At 44.0% G+C, this 25290-nt stretch overlaps 1 protein-coding gene across 1 annotated transcript in view; it reads left to right on the top strand.

Annotated features, from left to right (window-relative positions):
- LOC125226927 overlaps positions 1-25080 on the top strand; it is a 66516-nt gene extending 41436 nt beyond the window's left edge. The window contains 20 exon segments of the mRNA XM_048131108.1: positions 378-435; positions 1426-1550; positions 2293-2450; positions 3916-4042; positions 4494-4624; positions 5159-5305; positions 6002-6143; positions 6919-7054; positions 10706-10914; positions 12083-12251; positions 12892-12993; positions 13522-13715; positions 14643-14769; positions 15154-15331; positions 15847-15956; positions 18716-18847; positions 19961-20134; positions 21586-21664; positions 22555-22703; positions 22870-25080. Coding sequence (XP_047987065.1) covers positions 378-435; positions 1426-1550; positions 2293-2450; positions 3916-4042; positions 4494-4624; positions 5159-5305; positions 6002-6143; positions 6919-7054; positions 10706-10914; positions 12083-12251; positions 12892-12993; positions 13522-13715; positions 14643-14769; positions 15154-15331; positions 15847-15956; positions 18716-18847; positions 19961-20134; positions 21586-21664; positions 22555-22703; positions 22870-24717 — 4495 coding nt within the window. The 3' untranslated portion in view covers positions 24718-25080.
- The last annotated feature ends 210 nt before the right edge of the window (positions 25081-25290 follow it).

Here is a 25290-nt window from a genome sequence, read left to right as displayed (position 1 = left end):
TTGCAATAAAAAAAAATAACAATGTTTAATAGTGGAATAGACAATGAAGTCCATTTTTTGCCGTTGTTGCATGTCGTTGCATTTGCGAGTGCCATAGACATCGCAGCTTCTAATTTTAGCTAGAACATACATATATACAATCACGCCCGTATCCCACAAAGGGGTAGGCAGAGCACATGAAACCACCAAAGCTTCAGTGCCACTCTTGGCAAATAAGCGGTTGAAATAAAACGAAACTGTGACATTGCAGTGACAGGTTGCCAGCCTCTCGCCTACGCCACAATTTAACCCATATCCCACAGTCGCCTCACACACACACAGTCACATACTCAGTCACAGTCAGCTAGATGTAAGTATAAATTAACCTATTGTTTCAGAAACGTGTTCCCTCGCTTCACGTTTCGACCGGACAGCACTCTGCTTACTCGCTACGAGGTAATATCTCCTTCTGCTAAGTGAAAACGTAGCTTTAGACCCAGAAATATCTTTGCAGTTTTTAATTTGGCACCTTTCTTTTTAGTCTTTTAGTCTTCTCAGTTTTAAATTTTGCCGCTAAAAGAAACTTAGGACTTCGAATTAGGGTCCCCGCAAAACTATCAACGTGGACTCTGTTTTTGCCGACTAAAAACTCTAAAAAGCCGCTCGTTAAGGTGGTTTTCTACCGGCAGGGCGTGGATGGGCAGAGCGGGGAGGGAATTGAAATTTGTATGGCAAATTTTCAATTCTCGCCCAGCGCATCTTCGGTGGAAATAGTAAAGATTGACTAGGATGTGCGGGACTTCAATTGAGATGTTTGTTAGTGAAAAAATTTACCGTATTGCCTTCGACATAGAGTATCTTATGAAACCTACATGCTACGGCGGGCACGCGCGACCCTGCGATTGACGTTAATGTCCATCGCGAACTCGCGCAGGCACGCGATGCTAACTTTTAGTGGAAAAGGGTCAGTCCGATTTCAATTCCCTCCCCACTCTGCCCACTCACGCCCTGCCGGTGAAACCCACCTTTATAGTTTGCATATGGCTGCGTTCAGCAACGATGACGCGTAAGCGTCTTCATACGAGCGATTTTTGGTCGGCTATAGAGCCGACTTCGCGTAGAGTTGTTTACATTTGGCTACTTTTCTTTCTTATAATAATGTCATACAAAGTCAAAATGGACAAGGCATGTTCCAAAGCTGGATTCGAACCAGCGTCCTCTGTTTTAGCCACGGATGCCTGAACCACTCGGCCATTCGGTTAAGCTGGCAAGGGTCGTTCAAGGATATGACACAATTACCGAATGCATGTGGCGCCCCCTTCTTTATACCTATATATGACATTTATTTCAGTTTATAATTAAAGTAGTAGTGTGACTTCTAATTTTTTTTTGTGAAGATAATTTTCATGTGTTCTAAGAATATGAATAATGTTGTTGCCCTAACAGGTCTGCCGCTCATTCTGCGCAGTCGCAGGCACATTTATCTTCCCGTGCTATACGTACATGGTTCTTCAGTTCCCCGCTTTGTACTGGGCGTCGCTTATCCTGGATCTGTCGGCCTATGGGGATATGTAAGTAGGCTTACGGCCCAGCCACGACATTGGACTAAGCGCGACAGCGGTGAGCGGCAGCCATACGTGCGAATGAAAAGTCCCATCGCTGTGTCTCGCTCCAATGTATGGCCGCCGCTCACCGCTGCCGCGCTTAGACCAATGTCGTGGCTGAGACACTGGAGCGAGACACAGCGATGGGACTTTTCATTCGCACGTATGGCTGTCGCTCACCGCTGTCGCGCCTAGACCAATGTCGTGGACGGGCCGTCAGTACCTATCCCAATCCAATGGCCCTTGAAGACCACCAATGGATGGATAATTGGATATGAAATTAGACTTTTATGAAGGAGTAAAGTACGCTGTCTGCGATATGAAAACCCACACCGTGTTGTTTGCAGCACTTTTTTTATCCAGACTAATATTATAAATGGGAAAGTGTCCGTCTGTAGCGTTACAACGATAGAGTATATTGAATAGAATGGTAGTTACAACGGTTGGTCAATGTTTGTCGTCAAAACGGAGCAACGAATTGGCGTGATTTTTTAAGTGGAGATAGTTGATGGGATGGAGAGTGATATAGACTACTTTTTGTCTCTTTCTAACTCCCCACTTCTCTAAAATGGGTGTGGAAGTTTGTATGGATCATTTCGCAACTTAACGCGAAGTCGCAGGCAAAAGCCAGTAGTTTTGTATGTGTTGTTTCTCCTTTCCTTTCTACACGTCATAATTCCTTCAGTAACCTTCAGTCATATTTTTCCAGAATATTCCGGCTGTTCGTCGGCTTTTTTGACAAGAACGGTATCCTGGTGTATCACCCGGCGAACACGGCCGCCCATTATCTTAAAGGCGCCTTTGCGTTGGACATACTCGGCTGTCTTCCGCTGGAAGACCTGGAAGTTTCCATGAAGTATTCCTACGGTGAATACAATACATCTCGTTTCTCTATTGGCTCGTTTAAAAAGAATGGTATCCTGATGTACCATCCGGCAAACACGGCCGCCCATTATCTTAAAGGCTCCTTCGTGTTGGACATACTCGGCTGTCTTCCGCTGGAAGACCTGGAAGTTTCCATGAAGTATTCCTACGGTGAGTAACGGCATCTTGATGTACCATCCGGCGAACACAGTCGCCCATTATCTTACAGGCGCCTTCGTGTTGGACATACTCGGCTGTCTTCCGCTGGAAGACCTGGAAGTGTCCATGAAGTATTCTTACGGTGAGTAACGGCATCCTGGTATACCATCCGGCGAACACAGCCGCCCATTATCTCAAATGCGCCTTCGTGTTGCACATACTCGGCTGTCTTCCGCTGGAAGACCTGGAAGTTTCCATGAAGTATTCTTACGGTGATCTCGATCGATCCACAAGAGCTGGCTTCGTGGCATAAGCGCTTACGATAATATCTAGTTATCTTTTCTCTATCGCTCTGATTGGCACGACAGAACCAGATTGCGTTTCAATCGGCATCTAGCATCAACGATTGTTACTTCTGCTACGCTTGAATGGAATGGGTGAAAGAACTTTTAAAACCGTAATACAAACACAGAAAGTTGGGATTTAACAATTGTGTTTTAGGTCCAAAAGAAAGCAAGGATAAGGATACTCTCGACTGTCATAGAGATAACCACAAAATTAAAATAAAAAAAACCCCCGACCATGACATAGTAGACCGATTTTCATGAAACCTGGCTAAGAACACTCCCGACTAACTCAGCTTTCAAACAAAAAAAACACTAAATCTAAATCGGTTCATCCGTTCGGGAGCTACGATGCCACAGACACACACAGACAGACAGACAAACAGACAGACAGACGGAGAGACAGACAGACACACAGACAAACAGACACGTCAAACTTAAAACACCACGTCGTTTTCGCGTCGACGTTAAAAACTTGCTTTCAAGTTAATTACCTCAGTTTGTTAAACTATATGGTGAAATACATAAAACAAAACATACATAAACACACGCCTGTATGCCCAAACGGGATAGGCAGAGCACATGATGAGGCTGCTCAAATTTTAGAGCTCTTGGCAATTAAGGTGCTGAAAGAAAACGATGTGTATTTTCTAAAATTACATATATACAACATACATACAATCACGCCTGTATCCCATGAAGGGGTAGGCAGAGCACATGAAACTACTCAAGTTTCAGTGCCACTCTTGGCAAATAAGGGGTTGACAGAAAACGAAAATGTGACATTGCAGTGACAGGTTGCCAGCCTCTCGCCTACGCCACAATTTAACCCATATCCCACAGTCGCCTCTACGACACCCACGGGAAGAAAGGGGGTGGTGAAATTCTTAACCCGTCACCACACGGGAAAAAAAAAATTCTAAAATTAGGTAGTAAAAAATTAAATAATTATGAGCTGCTTTCAGGTGACCTGTACCAGGTGACTTCTATAAAGCAAGCGCTGATGCTGAACAGGTTGCTGCAGATATACCGCCTGCCCGGGACCCTGGACATGCTCACCAGCTTCGTGGAGCGTCGGGACATTATACTAGTGTATGTACATGGACCAGATGGACCTTTTATCCCCTTAAGGCCTAATTTAGACGGCGTGCGAACTCGCATGCGATTTTAGTTACATTGCGGGCTGTTGAGGTTACATACAATTTTGCACAGCCATCAAATACCGCAATGTAATAAAACTCGTATGCGTACCGTCTAAATGAGCCCTGTGGCACCCCCCATTATAGAAAGGGTGCCAAGAGGTGCAAAGGGACAAGGTCGCGCCACGCCTTTTTATCTTCTACGAGCCTTGTGGACTCCACCCGTTACTCTTCAATGTCGGCAGCAATAACCCAATGAGTACAACTTGTTACAACTCATGGGCATTAAGGAACTTTAACCTTAAAGGGCCGTCACATGATATATTGTTGGTCTTAGTCAACGTGACACTCAAAAACCCTCATCACCCAGTAATAATAAGCTTCCCCCTCTTGATCCCCTCCAGGTTCAAAACCATCCCCCTCTTCCTAACGATCCTGAACGTGCTGACCGTCTGCCTGATCTTCTCGTCGGTGCGGATATACCACTCGGAGGACGCGCGGCAGTGGGCCTTCGTGCCGTTTAACGACCCTGGGGGCTCTTGGATAGACCTGTATAAAGACGCTTGTGAGCATGTTGTTGCACTTTTTAACTTCAGACACAAGGGAGTTTCATTTTCCCGAGGAACACCATAGCTGGTGCAGGGCAGTGTTCCGGCAGACCAAAAAAGAGATGGCTAAATGACCTGGACGCATTCTACTCAAAATGGTGGGAAAACTCCGAAGACATGGTCGAGTGGAATTAAACTAGGGGAGGCCTTTGCCCAGCAGCGGGACACTAAAAGCGGCTGATAAAAAATCCAGACATAAGAAACTACACATAACTTAGCGTCCTCAATAAAATAAACTGATTTTTTCTGTCTCAAATGGCGAAAGTGAATTCACATCCTGAAAAATTAAACCTAACTTTTGGCATTTGGTAACAAACTTTTCTAATCCTTAATTGACTTCTGGGAACAATGAAGTACTAGAGCCGTTTACTGTAGGTTAAAAGAAAGGGACGAGAATGGCATTAGTACTTCATGGTAACTCCTCTGAACCTTCTGAATAGTAACCAAAGTCGTATTCATAGATCGCTTCAACGTGACTGAAACTCCTTACAACCTGCATCTGGGCTGCTACTTCTGGATTGTTTATGAAGCGACAACTACTGGATATAACACCATCTCGCCCACAAACCTTAATATAATGAGCGTGCTGTTCTGGAGTATGGTCCTCGGTGAGTAGACTTAGCATTGACAGCTATCACTTTTTTGACGAAGTGGGAATGAACTCCCCCCTAACGATGGGGCGAAATTTGGCCCTCCCACTCCCATTGTTCGTGAAGGCGCACTGGGATATTGGTGTCATTCACGCTTTAAAGTTTGATTAAGGGATGATAAAGATATACCTGCATGAGTAGTGTAGAATCATCGTTCCGAAAAACCTTAATATGTATAATTAATACACATTAGTGCTCGGTGGATCAGCTTCAACAACATAAAATATATACGTGCCGTATCCATACCGATCGTATGAGGTTCTAATGATAGGATTTAAAACCCCATTGCGTCCACAACCCTTTTATCACATCATGGGAGTCATAGCCTGTCATAGATGGTACAATCGTGCCTGGTAAGATTATCATTATGTTGTCTCATGCTTTCGTGTGTTCAAAAACAATACTGTATAAAAAATCTTCCAAAGAAGTTCCCACGATTCTTTGGTTCTAAATTATCCTATGATTTTCTTGGGATTAAGGGTGCGTGCCCACGGGGGCAACAGTTGCTCGGCGACTTTCGTATTTGTATGAAAAGTTGCGTCGCCTCGTGTGCGCACTTTCATACTAGGCCATGGTCGCGACAAAAAAGTCGCCGGCAACAGTTGCCCGTGTGTGCGCTCTCTAAATGTTGTTTATAAAGATCTTTTTTTACAGGTTCTCTAACAACGATATACATGTCAGTGCGCATCATCAGTATGCGGGCAAACGTGAACAGCACCCTGGCCGCGTACCAGGAGCACATGAGGGATTTGCTGCAGTTCATGCGACGGGAGAAACTGGATAAGGAATTGCAGAAGTAACATCTTCTTCTTCTTATTTAAGAGCTATGTAGCTCTTGTCGGTGGAGTATGCGCCATATTTCCCTATTCTCCGCTTTCCTCTTTAGTTCTTGATACAACATGACACCGGCCTTCTTGAGCTGGTCAACAAAACTCCTCCTGGGTCTTCCTCTCCCTCTTCTTCCTTTCACCTTTCCTTGTAGGATATTTTTAAAGAAGGTATCATGTCGTATCAAGTGACCAATCATTTTGCCTTTTCTGTTTTCTATTTTTTTAATTAGTCTTGTTTTTTCTCTTACAATTTCCAGCACCTCTTCATTAGTTCTTCGTTCTGACTACTTCGAAAATCAGTTGGACAGAACGAAGTAACATCTACTACATTTTTATTTCCTTGTAAAATGTAATGTTTGTTTCCCTCGTTTTTGCCTAGAATTTGTTCTGTTTCCCTTGCGCTATGTCGTGGGATTTTTTAAGAAGCAATTATTTAGGGTCAAAGATTAGCAACGCATTAGCGGTTCCTTCATGATGGGTGGCGATGATGACTGATTACACAAAAAAATGTAATCAGGAAAACACTCCCTTTTGATTATTCGTCGTCAAAAATAAATATATTCTAATCTTACGCATACTGTGAATAGTACAGTAGCACATCAGCGTTGTCTCCTCTCTATTTTTCACCAGCCTCTTCAGTATGCTTTCGAGTTTTTTTTTTCTTACGTACTCGTTTGCTTTCTTAGTCTCGTGAATTGGTGTGATGATATGGTGTCTACAGACAGATTTTTGCATTTTCAGAGAAATAATGGATCACTACGAATTCAACTGGGTCAAAACTGACGGTATAGACGCGCGCAATGTGCTCAAGCTGTGCGACCAGATCACTCTGCGGAGCGACACTATACTGCATCTGTATGGTACTGCATTCGCTGAGGTAGGTTCATAAATATATACACACTAACGCATGTTTCCCAGAAGGGTAGGCAGAGATCACGGATTTCCATTTGTTCCCCTGACAAACCACTTTCGCTTCACGCGCTTTCATAACGGTCCTCTTACATGCTCGTCCGTTTCGAGTACTTCTGACCTTTTTGCAATATTTCCCCGATTTAGTCAAGAAAAGTTCACCTAGGTCTTCCACCGAGATAGTTTCAACCGTATAAAATAGGAAGGTATATTAATGAGCTAGGCTGATAGGTCTTCGCTGAAGAGACCAACTGAAAATGAATATAGCGAACTCGCGGCGCCGTCGCTGGACAGAAACGGCTTTGGACAAAGAAGCAACGGTCTCTGGTGTCGGAAGCTAAGATTCACTTCCAATAGGCTAGTTTCCTATACTTAAAATAAAATATTTTATGCACTGCACGAAATAAAGCTCCACTAAATTTGAAGAAATATATGGACAGTAGTTAACTAGTTTTTTAAAGGTGCGCGGGGCCCGAGGGCCCCGCGGTGTTCTTTTGTGCTTTGCTTTATTGTTTTATTGCTTTTGCTTTTTGTTTTTGAGCTATGCTTTTTTGTTTTTTTGCTTTGCTTGTTTGATTTATTGCTTTGCTTGTTTGCTTTTTTGCTTTAGCCTTTGCGTGCTTGGGAGCACTCTCTGCCCGCAGCTCGGCCTGCGGCCTCGCGTGCTTGGGAGCCTGTCAGACACGCTCCGGGCCTTCGGCCCTCCGCGTAGTTACTGTGGGGGATGTAGGGAAGTTGGAGCTTAAACACGACCCAATAGTAAAAGTGTCTTGAGAAGCTCACGACGGGCCTGCGGCCTGCGGCCTCCGGCCCGTCGTTTCGCTTCTCTAAGACACTTTTACTATTGGGTCGTGTTTAAGCTCCAACTTCCCGGTCCGCCAGAGAGCCGATCAGGGACGCTCCGGGCCTTCGGCCCTACGCGGAGCTCGGCCTTCGGCCTTCGCTGGGTTTCGTTTCGAAGCTCCGCATCGGGCCTTCGGCCCGCCGCGTCGCTTTTTAGACACTTTGATTATCGTTCTGCTTGGGAGCACAGTCTGTACGCAGCTCGGCCTGCGGCCTTCGCGTGCTTGGGAACACTCTGCCCGCAGCTCGGCCTGCGGCCTTCGCGTGCTTGGAAGCCTCTCAGGCACGCTCCGGGCCTTCGGCCCTCCGCGTAGTTACTGTGAGAGTTGTAGGTAAGTTGGAGCTTAAACACGACCCAATATTAAAAGTGTCTTGAGAAGCTCACGACGGGCCTGCGGCCTGCGGCCTCCGGCCCGTCGTTTCGCTTCTCTAAGACACTTTTACTATTGGGTCGTGTTTAAGCTCCAACTTCCCGGTCCGCCGGCGAGCCGATCAGGGACGCTCCGGGCCTTCGGCCCTACGCGGAGCTCGGCCTTCGGCCTTCGCTTGGTTTCGTAGCTCCGCGTCGGGCCTCCGGCCCGCCGCTTCGCTTATTTAGATACTTTTTGTTATTGTTTTCTTGGGAGCACAATCTGCACGCAGCTCGGCCTGCGGCCTTCGCGTGCTTGGGAGCACTCTACCCGCAGCTCGGCCTGCGGCCTTCACGTACTTGGGAGCCTGTCAGACACGCTCCGGGCCTTCGGCCCTCCGCGTAGTTACTGTGGGGATTGTAGGATTTGTAGGGAAGTTGGACCTCCGGCCTGCGGCCTCCGGCCCGCCGCGTCGCTTTTTAGACACTTTTACTTATATTTTCTTGCTTGGGAGCACTGTCTGTACGCAGCTCGGAACTTGGACCGGAGCAATGACCGTTGGGCTGTAGAACGCTCCCTCAGGCTGGTAGGGAAATTTGACTTTGTCCCCTCTCGCCGCCGTTTTTGACTTTTCCAAAAAATTTTTTTTCTCATTTCTATTTTTGGCCCCCGCTCTTACCACGTGCCAAATTTGAACGCGCTCGGACCGAAAATAAAAAAAAAAATTTCAAAGTCGGCCATTTTGAAATTTTGTAAATGCCATTCGATGGACCTCAGATAACTGTACAACATTAGTTTAAGCACTATTAACCTTTTTCCGACCGTTACGGAGCTATGGGAATTTAAAAAAAAAACCTCCATACAAACTGGTAGGGAAATTTGACTTTGTCCCCTCTCGCCACCGTTTTTGACTTTTCCAAATTTTTTTTTCTCATTTCTATTTTTGGCCCCCGTTCTTACCACGTGCCAAATTTGAACGCGCTCGGACCGAAAATAAAAAAAAAAAAATTTTCATAGTCGGCCATTTTGAAATTTTGTAAATGCCATTCGATGGACCTCAGATAACTGTACAACATTAGTTCAATCACTATTAACCTTTTCCCGACCGTTACGGAGCTATGGGGATTTAAAAAAGGACCTCCATACAAATTTCAATTGGCCTTCAAAGGGCGCCATTTTGAATTTTTCAAAATTTTCTTTTTGTATACTAATCTTGGGGTGGCTGTCTACCCGTGTGCAAAATTTCAGCGCGCTCGGACCATTTTGAAATTTTTCAAAAAAAAAGTCGGCCATTTTGATTTTTTTTTAACGCCATTCGATGGACCTCGGGTGACTGTATAACATTTGTTTGAGCACTTTTCACTTCTTTGTACCGTTACGGAGCTATGGTAATTAAAAGAAAAACCTCCACTCAAATTTCAATTGGCCCTCAAAGGCCGCCATTTTGAATTTTTCAAAATTTTCTTTTAGAATACAAATCTTAGGGCTACCTTCCACCCGTGTGCCAAATATCAGCGCGCTAGGACCATTTTGAAATTTTTCAAAAAAAAAAAGTCGGCCATTTTGATTTTTTTTTAATGCAACTTTTTTCTACTCGGATACCTGTATGACATTTGGTCGAGCACCCCCCGGCTATCTCTTACGGTTTAAAAGTTGCCATACAAAATAAAAGTGGCCAGTTTTCCCACATTTGTAGCACTTTTCAATTTTTTTTTATTTCATTCGAATCAAGGCCACTTGGAGATTCTACGACCAAAATTTGAGCACTCTACGATAAATTTGAAAAATTGTCAAAAAAAAAAGTCGGCCATTTTGAAAAAAAAATGGCGGCGTCAAAAACTGCCCAGGGTCCTCTATGACATTTGGTCGAACACTCCCCGGCTAACTCCAGCCGTTTGGCCAGGCCGTCCAACATTTTTTTACCCGGAACCGGTAGACCGACGGTCTGATCTATCCGGGGTCGCAGGACCAACCTCTATACGGCGACACCAAACACTGCCACCTTCAAATCCCCCTTCTGGCTATTTTTTGAAAAATGTCAGTCGGGTTGTAGCTTTATATTATATAGATATTTCAACAAAATTTCTATTTAATAAGTCAAAGAGAAAGATAAAAAGTAAATGAATTGACCGTGACGTCACTCCTCAGTATTTCATAGTAATTCCATATTAGCAAATCGTTTTGACAGTTCTTAAAAAGAAGCTGATTTGACTAGTAGGAAACTAGCCTATTACTACCAAGCAGCAGTATGTAAAACTGACTGTGACCTTGGAAGTCATTGCTCCTTGTCCCACTCGACTCCTTTCCCATCATTTCGGGTTTGCCAGTAATCATGCTGTAATTTCATTAAATTCAGCAATTTAGTGGCCTGCAACTCCTGCAAGGTTTGACATGCAAATTGACTTATTTCCCAATATTTCCTACAGTGTCCAATCCTCTCCGATTGTGACGTATCCCTCCTCCGTGTCCTGGGCCGGGCAGTCCGCAGCATCCACTTCCTAGAGGGCACCACTATCTTCCAAGAAGATGACGTCATCCACCACCTGTACTTCGTGTACAGCGGCCGTCTCCAGCTGCGCACTAGTGCTGACGCGCCAGAAGGAGTGTGCCTGGTCACCAGACTTGGTGTCGGAAGGTAAGAAAACCACCAAGTTTCAACCTACTCTTAAGTAATCATCCTCCTTGTGTTATCCCGGCATTTGCAACAACTCATGGGAGCCTGGGGTTCTTTTGACAAGTAGTCCCAAGATTTGGCGTGGGCACTAGTTTTACGAGAGTGACTGCCATCTGACCTTTCAACCCGAAGGGTAACTAGACCTTATTGGAATTAGTCCGGTTTCCTCGCGATGTTTTCCTTCACCGAAAGGCGACAGGCAAATATCAAATGACAACGTCATAAGTTCCGTAAAACTCATTGGCACTAGCCGGGGTTCGAACTCGCGACCTCCGGATCGGAAGTCGCACGCTCTTACCGCTAGGCTACCAGCGCTTCTGGGCCACCAGCGCTTCTCAACCTACTTTTAAGTACCCAATTATATTTAACTGTGACATATCGCTCCTTCAAGTGTTGGCCAGGGTAGTCTATACCCACTACCTCGAGGATAGTAGTATCTTTTTTACATAGAATTAAAAAAAAATGCTACTGGAGAGGAAGTGGAAGTTCTGACGGCTGCCGCTAACATCTGTCTGACATCTCATAACATTACGTGTATTTTTGTGAGCGCAAATACAGAAAGTGTGTGTTTGGCACTTTGTATTCACAGCTACTACGAGTACTAAGGACCAGTTGCATCGAACAGTTAACAGACACATCATCGTCACGCGGCAGAGGTCTATGGAACTTCTCATAGAATAAAATTTAGCGAACGTTTTGACGGTGACATTTGTTTGTTGAAGTTTGATGAAACCGACTAGTAATGTGCAAGTTGCGGAAACTTTCTAAAATAATCTTAAATTTCTTGAAAAATTCACGAATAATACAGGAAATTTACAAAGTATGGAAAGGTTCGAAGTTTTCTTATGTGAAAATTTCAGAATTTTGGAAACTTTCCGTCGGCATGTCAGTACAACCGTAAGTGTTGGTTTGGGTTTAAAATGACGGACGTTTTTCCAAGCCTTTGTTCTGCTTTACGGCCCAGCCACGACATTGGTCTAAGCGCGACAGCGGTGAGCGGCAGCCATATGTGCGAATGAAAAGGCCCATCGCTGTGTCTCGCTCCAATGTATGGTCGCCGCTCACCGCTGTCGCGCTTAGCCCAATGTCGTGGCTGAGCTGTTACGTATTTAAACGGCATTGTTGTCAGCATGGCGGGTAACCTGTTAGACGCGCCGTCGTCGCGCGTGCGCTCTCGGCTAGTGGCCTCCACAGACGTGCAGCTTCTGCGCATGCGCACCAAGGCCTTCTACGACATCGTCCGGGCCTGCTTCCCGGCTGTGCTGGAGCTTATGGCGAAACATCGGCAGAAAAATGAGGTAAAACGGTCAATACAGTGTGCGTAGCCGAAGGCACAAACGCTCACGATAATCTCTTTCGTAGCTATTTATCTCTATCGCTCTAGAGTATTGGCGTGACAGAGCTAGACAGCATTTCTTTTGGCGTCTGGCGTCGCAGAAATGCCATTTGGCTAGCAGGTTCTTGCATGGTAGCATGGCGGGTAACCTGTTACACGAGGTGTCGTCGAGCGCGTGCTCTCAGATGGTGGCGTCTACAGACGTGTACCTTCTGCGCATGCGCACCAAGGCCTTCTACGACATCATCCGGGCCTGCTTCCCGGCTGTGTTGGAGATGGCCAAGCACCGGCAGAAAAATGAGGTAAGAGAAATGGTCAATACAGTCAGCTGCATTGTAAAAAGTTATGGGCGTGGTCCTAATCTGTCACACAAATGCTTATTTTCATTCACTCATTCGTTCCAGGGTACGTAGCCGAATGGCACAAACGCTCACGAAACGAAACGCTCGTAGATATATATCTCTATCGCTCTTGAGCGCGACAGAGTCTGGCTCTTTTGCGGCGTTTCATTTTCGTTTCGCGTCGCAGAAATGCCATTCGGCTACGGCACTAGCTCTTCTAAATTGACTTGTACCTATGTTAATGATAATAAATTGTTTCAGTTATGTATTCAAGCCAACGCCAATTCCGGATATCAGCGGCCCTCGAAGGTCCAGGACACAAGATTCGTCAAGCAGCATGCCATCATCAGTAGCATATTCCAGGTACGAGTTGACAATGAGTTTTTTTTTAATATTCATTAGGCATGAGAGTAAGGGCATAGTAAGGGCAACTATAGGATATGGGACATGGGGCACATTAGACCAAACAATTGATAACTATGAAATAGTTGCCTGACGTTGTTCGTGACGTAACAAAATACCTAGCACAATCGCTTATGCTTCGAAAACATATCGTGGGTAACTAGTTGTTCCTATCACCCTTTTGTAGTGGCGCGAAGGAGACATACTGCGTTTTGATCACCACCTAGCGTCAACGATTGTCGCTTCGGCTAGGCAGGTTGGTATTTCTTCAGCATCCTCCACTACCTAGAGACCTTTACAAATCCGTTTACCAATCCTATCAAAGTGAGACAGACGAAGCAAACTTTACCAGTAACCGGCCGCACACAGTTTAACGACCTTCACGCTGAGCATTGGAACTCAATGTCGCTGCTTGCTTGCGGTCCGTTGACAGTGAGCCTTCTGTGCTTGTACTTATATTCTGTGCAGTAACTGAAAACGTCTCCACAGGTATTCCTCATTGCAACCTCCATGGTGTGCGTCTACACGGACTTGTACAACGCCGGCTACCAGGACAACTCCGTGCCAATGCTGGCGACGCTATACGCGCTGGACGGCTGCTTTCTGATGAAGCTGATGCTGTACTGCATGTTCCCGAGGCTGGTCATGTTGCCCACGGAGGATATCGAGAATGCTAGGATGACGTTAGTGTTCAAATAATTATGTTCATTATATCAACCCCTTACCAAAACAGACCCCAGGTAGGAGGCTCATGGGAATGAGCCGTAGAAAATGCTAAAAAGGATAAAGCAAGGAGGATGATGATCAGCCCTTTATCGCTCACTGCTCATCATTAGGCCTATCTTCTAGTATTCAGTGCCTGCTTCCTGATGAAGCTGGTGCTGTACTGCATGTTCCCGAGGCTGGTCATGTTGCCCACGGAGGAGATCGAGAATGCTAGGATGACGTTAGTGTTCAAATATGTTCATCATATCAGCACTTTACCAAAACGGACCCCAGGCGGGAGGCTCATGGGAATGAGCCGTAGAAAATGCTAAAAAGGATAAAGCAAGGAGGATGATGATCAGCCCTTTATCGCTCACTGCTCATCATTAGGCCTATCTTCTAGTATTAAGTGCCTGCTTCCTGTCCAAGTTGGTGCTGTACTGCATGTTCCCGAGGCTGGTCATGCTGCCCACGGAGGCGAGAATGCTAGGATGACGTTAGTGTTCCAATATGTTCATCATATCAGCCTTTTATGACGAACGTTAAGTGCCTGAGATTGCAATCAAACCAGTGTTTTATTAGCATCCAGATGTATCGATCCTTTATCATATGAATGATTAGGTGTCTTTAACAAATGCTCAAATTCAAGGGCGGATCTAGGACTCTCTTTGACTCTTCCTGCGCCTCTAGGCGGTATTCCCAGAATTTGATCTTACTGACCACAAAGCTGGACGGGGTTTTCAAAAAAATGGGGCTGCCAAATTGCCTAGGGAGCGTTGATGGAACGCAGGAGGCAGCACAGTGGTTGGAAGATTTTTGAGATAACCCTGAGCTATAGGTGGTTCATGTTCAGTATTTGCTTGTCAGAGTCATGTACATATCAAAATCAAATCTAAACTTAACAGGTACTTCAAAAGCACGGAGTTCAAAATGGACCTGGCTTCAATCTTCCCCATCGAATTGTTCAGCTTATTGGCGAGCGATCTTTGGCTGTCACTGTCCTGGCTGCGTCTCAACAGATTGATGAGGCTTGTAAGTCTTTCATTTTGGCGTTTTACTTAAGTTGCTAAGTACTAAGGGCCATATTGTAGCCAAGAGGATCGAGTATTATAGAGAGATACTGTCAAAGTAACATATGTACATAGAATGCCATCTCTCGACACAAGCTTAAAACTTTTGAACCTCAGTTTTGACAATTTGGCCCATGTTGTTAGCTTGATATGTGTTAAAATGACAAATATTAATAATAGCGCCATATAGCCGAGCGTTCCTCAAAGGTGTAACGCCATCTAGGGCACCGTACTTTTTTCTCTAGGACTTTGAGGTATGTTTTTTCTTAGATTTTATCCGTCTATACGGAGTTACTTACATATGTCTTTGATTGTAGTTATTAATGATTTTTTTAATTTGTTACAGTCAATAGTCACCAAATACCTGAAACGCTACGAGAAGAGAGCCACAGAAAACCTGTTATTCAGCACAATGACTCTCATCATGTGGTTTACTCTTCTCATCCACTGTTGGACCTGTTTATGGTTCTATATCGGGCTCAGTATAGACCGCGATAAGCAGAAGCAGTCTTGGAGATATAACAGTAAATATAAAGTACTAGCTTTTGCCCGCGGCTTCGCTCGCGTTAGAAAGAAACAAAAAGTAGCCTATGTCACTCTCTATCCGTTCAACTACCTCCTCTTAAAAAATCACGTCAATTCGTCGCTCCGTTTAGCCGTGAAAGACGGACAAACAAACAGACACACAGACTTTCCCATTTATAATATCAGTATGGATATTGTTGTCTTTACTCAATGGAATAACCTAACTACAAATTTTGAAAAAACCGTGACATAGTAGACCGATTTTCATGAAACATGGCTAAGAACACTCCCGAGTCCCGACTAATTCAACTTTCAAACAAAAAAAAAATCTAAATCGGTTCATACGTTCGGGAGCTACGATGCCACAGACAGACACACACACACAAAGAGACAGCCAGACAAACAGACAGACATGTCTAACTTATAACATCCTGTCGTTTTTGGGTCAGGGGTTAACAAATATGTAAGTAAGCATCTAAGCATGCTAATATCATGAAATGTATGAATTTTGCAGACGATGGAGCGCCGTTATGTGGTAACGAGTACATCTGCAGCGTGTTTTTCGTTCTGACAAGTTTCGGTCACAGCGGGTTTGCTGACGTCATGCCCAGGAATGAGATAGAGGTACGAACTACGATTAACGGACTCGGAGAAATTTATCGGAAGTTAACGAGTCCGTTAACATTTTTTAATGTTAACTTAAAAGTAACAAAATCCCAAAATTTATTAGGTTCAAACAAGAATACACGTACAAAAATTACACTTCCAACCTTAAAATAAAACAGTACTTAACACTACTCCCATGCGAAAATTCATCCGCAACGCAGGCTTCGTCATGTGGCACTTAAAAGTTAATCCGTTAATCGAAATGTTAACTTCGTTAATTAACGATTAACCATTACAACTATAGTATGAATTTTCTGAGATGGTTTTTTGGCTTTTGCCGTAATCTGTTAAACAAAAGCCTTTGTTTCTATCATAGCTGGGCACCGTTAATCAAATAGTTAACTTCGATAATCGCTAATCCGTTACTAAAAAAGTTAACTTCGTTAATCGTTAAAGCGATACATTTCAACAAATTTAACGTAAGTTAAAGTTAATCGATAATCCGTTAACACGTGAAAAAGAATAGTTATTTGTTATACAAGGGGGCAAAGTTGTATTTTAACGCCGAGTGTGGAATTGAAAAACGAGCAAGTGAAAGGATTCTATAGTTGAACCACGAGCGAAGCGAGTGGTTCGAGAATAGAATCCTGAACTTGCGAGTTTTTTAACACACGAGAAGTAAAATACATTTGCACCCGAGTGTAACACAAAACTTTTCCCCTCACTATAGCGAGGAAACTACAACTCAAAAAATGCGTTTATCACTGCTTCCAGTAGTTCCACAGGTGGTAAATCATCTTTATTACTAGATTCACGTACTTTTATCAATTCTATAGCAGTTAATTTGACTTTATTCAAGGTCAAATTACTTTACCCACTAGTGGATAAAATGCATTTTTACCCGCTGGTATTAAAGGACAAAACAAGTGTTTCCGAGCTACTTAGTGAGGGGAAAATGAATTTTGCTCTAGGTTTTTTAGTTGTATCAGTATCCACTTTAATGTATTATATTTCTGTAAAAGCCCGAAGTACATAACAGCAAGCCTATTAAACTCAAGGCTGCACGTGGAAGGCAGTTATCGCCTGAGCTACTGCCAAGAGCTGTGTCAGGAGAGCTGCAAGATCACGGCAGGCGGAAGCGGGATGCTGGCGGTGTTGGGACTGTTGGGGCACTTAGGGCGGTAGAGGCTAGGGAAGTGAATGCAGTCGTAAATTGGGCTCGAATTAGCTGCCATATCACTAGAACAGTAGCCATGGTAAAACTTAGGATTCACCGAATCAACGTTGGTAAAAAAAGCGAACCCACGTGAAGAATACTTCTTTAGACTTATATTGACCGGGATATAGACCGTGATTACCTTTTTGATTTTTGTCGAGCTCCCGATATTTCGACGCAGTTGCATGCATCATGATCACGGAAAACTGACGAAGGCGGGTGGATGTTAAAGTTGTATAGACAGCGCGCGATCTACCCTCCTTCGCGCGCGTCGGCTGCGTTCACTTTCAGCGTTACCACTGGTCGCGTTCACACTCGATGGTCTGTCCAAACACACTATACTCACAGTGTCACTACGTTTGTTCAATTCTGACTTCACCGGTTTTTTACACAAACAAATCACTGGATTCCATACATTAGATAGTTTGAAGCCATCCTCACGATTGAAATTTTTATATTTGTGAATCTCAATGGCTTCTCTTACCAATCTCAATAGTAACTAAAGAATACTTCTTTAGTTACTATTTCGGGATTTTAAAAATCGACATCGGTAAATCCTAGGGTTTGCCATACTTCGGGCTTTTATAGTAGCGTTCAGAAAGTGTTTTTCGCATCGCAGATGGCGCCTGTGCCCTACTGGATTAACGATTAACGGACTCGGAGAAATTTATCGGAAGTTAACGAGTCCGTTAACATTTTTTAATGTTAACTTAAAAGTAACAAAATCCCAAAATTTATTAGGTTCAAACAAGAATACACGTACAAAAATTACACTTCCAACCTTAAAATAAAACAGTACTTAACACTACTCCCATGCGAAAATTCATCCGCAACGCAGGCTTCGTCATGTGGCACTTAAAAGTTAATCCGTTAATCGAAATGTTAACTTCGTTAATTAACGATTAACGGATTAACGAATGCCCAGCTATGGTTTCTATTATTCACGGCGGCTAGCTCCCGTCTCCACGGCACGCGCTATAGCCTGTGTAGTTAAAAAGCAACTATCATGATAGTAATAAGGTTCAAATCCATAAAAAGCCCTTTCGGAGATAACACGTTTTGTCATCTTCAAAAAAAGTTACCTGCATACTGCAAACTGTACTTTATTGTACTTTGTACTTTATTGCTATCATGATAGTTGCTTTTTAACTATCACGGAGACTTTAGCGAGTGCCATGGATACGGGAGCTAGCCGGATCGGATAATATGAAAACGCACTTAGACGTCGTCATCGCTAAACACATGCGCAGGTACGTGTGTTCCGTTACCGTAACGGAATGGGGAAAAAACCTTGGAACACTTTTTTTCTCCTATTAGGAGCTCGCGATTCTGTGGAAACACATAAAAATTTCCAAATCCAAAAAAAGAAGTGAGGGACAACTTTGAAAAAAAATTACCTATTTAAGTTACTCTCGTTAGTATAATAACATTGGTATGCTTACTGCAAAATTTTTAATCTAGCAGTAAGCATGCCAATGTACCTGACGTGTAAAATTTTATTTTATCAATAAAGGATTGTATTGTATTGTAATATTCAACCTCCTCGCCATGTTGTCAACAGGTGGTGTACGTGGCAGCGCTCCTGATCGCCTCCCAACTGCTATACGTTGTGTATGTGGGGGAGTTCGCCAACATTGTCCATTACGCGTCGTTCCGGGCCTTCAGCTATTACGCCAAGTATCTGGAGCTTCAGGTGAAACTTATGAAACTACCACTAGTCTTTTTTTTGTATGAATAGATAGACGTTGGACCACAATCACACCTGATGGTAAGGGATGATGCGGTCTACGGTGGAGCACGCTTACCCATGCGGAAACACAGACTCAGGCAGGGCATTCCCCTCCTTGGCGGTTCGCAAAAGAAATGTTGAAGTGAAACGCTTAGTGCGTATTTTTGGAATACTAACCGTGAAGCGATGCCGAATTGCCGGTTGTCACCAGACCACCAGGACCACCAGGTCCTCTGGTGAAATGGACCAAAGCTATCAGCTAAGAGCATCTGCAGTTGAACATAGGCGGATGCCTTAGACCGTCACTAAGAGCGATCTCCATCAGACTGCCGCCGTATGCTTTTAGCGACACGTTAAAATTTCCGAACACATCTTGACCATAGGCAACTTGACTGTACTTAAAATATTTTTCAGTACAGTTGGTGTTTTTTTGACGCACTAGTGCGAGAAGTGGTTCATTATATGTCAGGTCTAAACTTCGGAGGTCCATCTGTACTGAAAAACGTCGTTCGATACACGTGCGAAAAGGAAATTCGTAACTCGTGTCGATTTAAAACACTCCCTACGGTCGTGTTTTAATCTATCGCCACTCGTTTCGAACTTCCTCTTTTTCGCACTTGTATCGAAATGTACTATTATACCATGTACGAAATAAAACATCAGATAATAATAAGAAAAACAGGGACAGAAGTTATTTTTAACTCAAATTTATATTTTATAAATCAGATAGAAATATATAAAGTACTTAAATCTGTTGACCGTGACGTCACTCAATTCGATTTCTTATTAATTCCATATTAGCAAGTCGTTCAAAATCGTTTTGACAGTTCTTAAAAAGGAGCTGATTTGACTAGGAGGAAAGTAGCCTATAGAGGAATGATGAGATATTTGTAGTAGCCTTGGCTGCTCTTGGTGACATTACGACATCATCCGTCTGTTCAGGAGTTCTCCGTTTTAACTTTTGATTTTCATTAATACGCCGGTGGCAACGCAAGCACGACCCGCCTGATGGTAAGCAGTCGTCGCCCATGGGTACCTGCAACTTCCAAAGTGATACAATATTTTCCAACATTTTAGGATTTCCTGAAGAACAATCGCGTCTCTCCAGCGTTAATCGCTCTAGTAAACAAGTACGCGGTGCTGCTGTGGCGAGATGCACGAGGAGAGCAACTGCCCCAGTTCCTGGCTGATGCTCCTCTCTGTCTCAAGTTGAAGGTCATGGAACAAACCTATAATGACGTTGGAGATCAGGTAAAGACAGTCATTCAGTTTGTAGATAGACCCAGGAATGCACCCAGCAATAAATAAATATTGGGGGCACCTTACACAGGTCAACTTAGCCCCAAACTAAGCAAAGCTTGTACTATGGGTGCTAAGCGACGATATACATACTTAAATAAATAAAATTGCATACTTATATAGGTAGAAAACATCAATGACTCAGGAACAAATATCAGGGTGCGTAGCCGAATGGCACAAACGCTCACGAAACGCTCACGAAACGAAACGCTAGTAGATATCTATCCCTATCGCTCTTGCGTATTGGCGCGACAGAGCCGGACTACGTTTCGTTTTCGTTTGGCGTCGGAGAAATGCCATTCGGCTACGGGGCCTGTGCTCATCAAACAAATAAATGCCCTTACCGGGATTCAGACCCAGGACCGCGGCTTACCAGGGTGGCTAGCCGAATGGCACAATCGCTCACGAAACGCTCACGAAACGAAGCGCTAGTAGATATCTATCTCTATCGCGCTTGCGTATTGGCGCGACAGAGCCAGCGGCGTATCGCTTTCGTTTGGCGTCGGAGAAATGCCATTCGGCTACGGGGCCAGGCAGGGTCACTACCGACTACTGATGTGCCGATGGAAAGTTTCCAAAATTCTGAAATTTTCACATAGGAAAACTTCGGAAACTTTCCATACTTTGTATGGACAATTGTATGGATGGTAACTTTCCATTTCATAAATTTAAATTCCCTTTATTTTTTGTGAAAGTTTCGTGAACTTTTTAAGAAATTTAAGATTTTTTTGGAAAGTTTCCGCAACTTGCACATCACTACTACCGACTGAGCCAGACCGGTCGTCAAATGTCGCCATCGACGTCGAATTGTTGGACTTTACTCGACATATGTGACGACTGGCACTTCGATATATCAAGCGAAGTCCGGTTAGTCGGAAACGATATCAAGCGTGATTGATTTAGAACGTAAACTTAACCACTAAATAACCTCAGAAAGCTCAGGCTGCGTAGCCGAATGGCACAAACGCTCACGAAACGCTCGTAGATATCTCTCTATCGCTCTTGCGTATTGGCGCGACAGAGCCAGACTACCTTTCGCGGCGTTTCGTTTTCGATTCTCGTCGTAGAAATGCCATTCGGCTAATACGGAGCCAGATTATAAGTAGGTACTTTATAGAAGAAAACTGACTCATCTGCGTGGTTTTACCTTTTAAATACACCCAGAAAACCTTTGGTTCAGACTGGGGGCGTAGCCGAATGGCATTTATACGACGCGAAACGCCACCGAAACGCCGCAGAAATGTAGTCTAAGCTCTGTCGCGCTAATACGCAAGAGAAATAGAGATAGATAGCTACGAAAGAGATATTATCGTGAGCGTTTGTGCATTCAGCTACGCACACTGGTCAGAGAAGGATTTATTATATTAGCAAACTATTTTTTTTAAATTATTTCTTTTTTGTAGCACCCTGCGTTTATCTACTGCGAGCCCGCTCTACTCCGTCATATGGTCGGATACCTTCGACAATACTATTACGACACAGGTACCAAAACCCGTTTTCTAAAGCCCAAAACAAAAACATTACGACTTATTCTTTCATTTGGTGAAAAAGTTGATATCCATGCACGAGTAAACATATGTTGTTGTAGTCCTAAGGCACCCCAGAGGTGCAAAGGGCCTTCACAAGCTCGCGCCACGTCTTCCTATCTTCAGCGACCCTTGTGGCCTTCGCTCCAGCTCAAACCAGCATCTCATAGCTCATTTTCAACGGACCGCTTCCATGAGTGGACAGGGCGCCCGGGGCCACGGCTTGCATTCTGCGGTTTCCAGTCGAAAGCAATGCTTGCGTTATTTCTTTCCCCTCTCCGAAGAGTGAGTCCAATCCATCTCCATTTTCGTGTCGCGATTTCCTCGTCAATTTTATAGGTTTAATTATTACGTGTTAAAAGCAGTTTCTCACCACGTCTGATCCAAACCCGATCGAAATCCGTGAAAATAAGATCCGTCATAGCTATAACTTTGTGTGCTCCTACTATACATTACGTTCTCCGTCATTCGTATTATTTCCGGCATTCTTCGGATCTAGTGCGTAAACTATATATCATATAAATACTACGGCTTCTTCTTCAGTCGTTCCCACAATGCTCGTGACCTCATGTCATTCTGTTGAAGACTAGGTCCCTCCATAGGCGTCTGTTCCTCGCCAAGCGCATGGCCTCGTGCAGTTTGAATCGCATGGGTGCAGTAATTTGAGCACTCCCTCTAGTAGGGGGAGGTGCCTGAGGTCTCGTGCCTTCAACTTTGCCCGTCATAATTATTCTCTCCAGACTATCTGGCGGGCGACGTGAAATGTCTCTTAGAATCTGATCAGAAAGAGAAGTCATGGAATGTATGAGGATCTATTTCTACCCTTGTCATTAATTTTGTGCACAGACATGTACGTGGTGAAGCAAGGCGAGATCACCAACTCGATGTATCTGGTGCACTCTGGAGAGGTCGTGGAGATTCGTGAGAATATGGAAAACTGTGAAGACGATGGCGTAGACCAGAGGGTCTTTACCGCGGGGAAGTACTTTGGAATTGTAAGTGTAATATGTTTACTAATGGCTCTGTGAGCGATTCTACGCGATTAGAAAACGTAAAAGTCAGTGAAAGTTAAACTGGAAATGAAAATGTAGGTATTGATGACATTGGGTAAATTAATAAAGGTCTGCTAGATTTTGAATGTGTTATTATTTTTTATTCCAGGAGCAAGGATTAATTCGTGACAAGTCATACGACTATTCTTACCGAACTACGAGCAAGTCACAAGTTCTGTCGCTATTCTTAGATGACTGGGAGTACCTTTTGCAGCACTTCCCAGACAGCAAGATGCTGATAGATGATTATCGGAGCAGTTATAATCGCAAGGATGATGGGCCCCCGCCTCCCGCGCCTCCTGATACCAGGAGTATTCTAGGATCCCCGGGCGGTTCAGATTCGGATCTAGGTGAACACTGGGGGCCCTCCGATGGGCCTCCAGCAGGCCCATCCGATGGACCTTCAGAGGGCCCATCTGATGGACCTTCAGGAGGCCCAGATGTACCTCCAAGGGGGCCCAGTGTACCTCCAAGGGGCCCAGGTGTACCCCCGAGCACACCACCTGATAGCGAGGCGAACTCCCTAATTGAATTAAAACGTACAATTTACCCCCAGTCTAAAGGGCCCCAGCAACAACCTTCCGCAACTGATAGTCTAGCATCAAAAGCTGCGACTAAGTCTAAAACGGTGAAACTAATGGATGAAGCTAAAGCGTTTTTACTTTCACGAGATCTGTCGACTGAGAAAATTAAATCAGCTCTTAAGATTTCTGAGAGATCTGACAGAGCTGTGAGAACTGAAACATCTGTTAAGTTCCGCGATGACCCTCAACTCACCAGTAGCTCAAAGCAACTCTTTGAACGCATTCGCAATGCAGCAAAAGCCGCGGAAGAGAGGCTCGCCAGACAAAGCGGCAATGAGGATACGCCATTGCCAGAATTAATGAAGGAACACGCTACCTCACACCATAGCGTCGAGGAGTACTTGGCTTACAAACATAAGATGCGGGATACGTATAAATATGACCCTAAAATCGTACATGATGAACAAATTGACACAGAGGCAAAAATGAGTCACAGTCGTCGTCGAAGTCTGAGACACCCCAAACGGACACACAGTCACTCAGCACACAGTCACGATGGTTCTAGGGAACATTTCAAGCATTCCCAGCTAGCAGAGTCTACATATTATCGTAGCAATGCACTAGAAAGTCATTCTGTACCCGTTGTGAATCTTGAAAGGCCTTTGGGCGATAACACTCCGTCTAAGATTTCGCTCTCTGAACTATCTACTACGGTGGGTTCCGATGAAAGCTTACGGGGATCAGATATGCACCGAAAAGACTCGGAAGCAGCAATGACTTCCAAACAAGCCATGCAACAATCTGAAGAAGTTAAACCTGAGGTAGAGGACACTGAACAATCTGATGATCGCGGAAGCAAAGGATCCGACGATCCTGGTGTAAGTAGGACACCTGCAGTCACTGAACTTCTTGCGTTACCTGCAGCTTTTGGCACCGTGTCGCAACAGTCATCATTAATTCCTGAAGAATTCATTACCACAGCAAAAGTAAAGACATCTCATGATAGTGATGTGGCCCCTGCGGATGCCCCTGTCGCTGTACCGAAACTGCTTGCGTTGCCACCTGTACCTCCACCTGAATCGCCTACCCCTGCGAAAGACGTACAACCCCAAATACCAGAATTCTTACAAACAAACATTGAACGTGACCCATCCATCGCATCAACGCTTCTTTTACAAGTGGCGCGTGAAGATCAGGCAACTAACCTTACTCCATTGAGACCATCTGTGATACTACTTGACGCTACAGGTCCAACCACCGAAAGCAAGCCATCAGACAAAAATTCAAAGGAACCTAATGAGAACCAAGGCGACAAAAGCGATGAATCAGAATCAAAGAGGCAAAAGAGTGATCCCCACAAAACAGAAGATCAGAACAAATCTGATGATGAAAAGGCTGATAATGATAAGGAGCACAAGGAGAAAAAAGATTGATTATTTTAAACGCCTACCGTGCGCGACATGTATTGTCTTCGTAAAGCTCAGAAATTATGAAGGTTGATATTGAGCTGTAAGTATAGTATACATATGTCTCGTGCGCGTCAGTAGACGTCCTTAGTAGTCTGACTGAAGGGTTAATAAACATTTGTGACTGATTCAGACAACTGAATAACATAGCATTGTGTAGGCATAATCGTAATCTCTTGAGATTGAGGTTCATAATCCCAAGATATCGTCAAAGAGAACCTGATAATGTACCTCTATGTATAGAGATAATGAAATATTATGTAATTGCGTATCCACGGTAATAGGCTACTTGACCGTTTTTGAAAGTCTGTCTTATATGATTAAGCACTGTCCAATTAACCGAAATAAAATATTACCATATTTTATTATGACATTTATGACTTAAAATAATGTAATTGTTCGTTAGTTAGGTACGGTTATAGATTAAATTCAATAAAATAATTATAAAAGACAATATTATTTGTTTAATTTTTATTATTTTATTTGAAATGCCTGCTGAGAGTCATATAGAAGTTATAGACGGTCGACCAAATTTCGGAA

The sequence above is a fragment of the Leguminivora glycinivorella genome, chromosome 6 (assembly GCF_023078275.1).
Source record: "Leguminivora glycinivorella isolate SPB_JAAS2020 chromosome 6, LegGlyc_1.1, whole genome shotgun sequence".
Lineage (NCBI taxonomy): Eukaryota > Metazoa > Arthropoda > Insecta > Lepidoptera > Tortricidae > Leguminivora > Leguminivora glycinivorella.
Note: the sequence above shows the minus strand (reverse complement) of the source record. Positions and strands in the feature narration are given on the sequence as shown.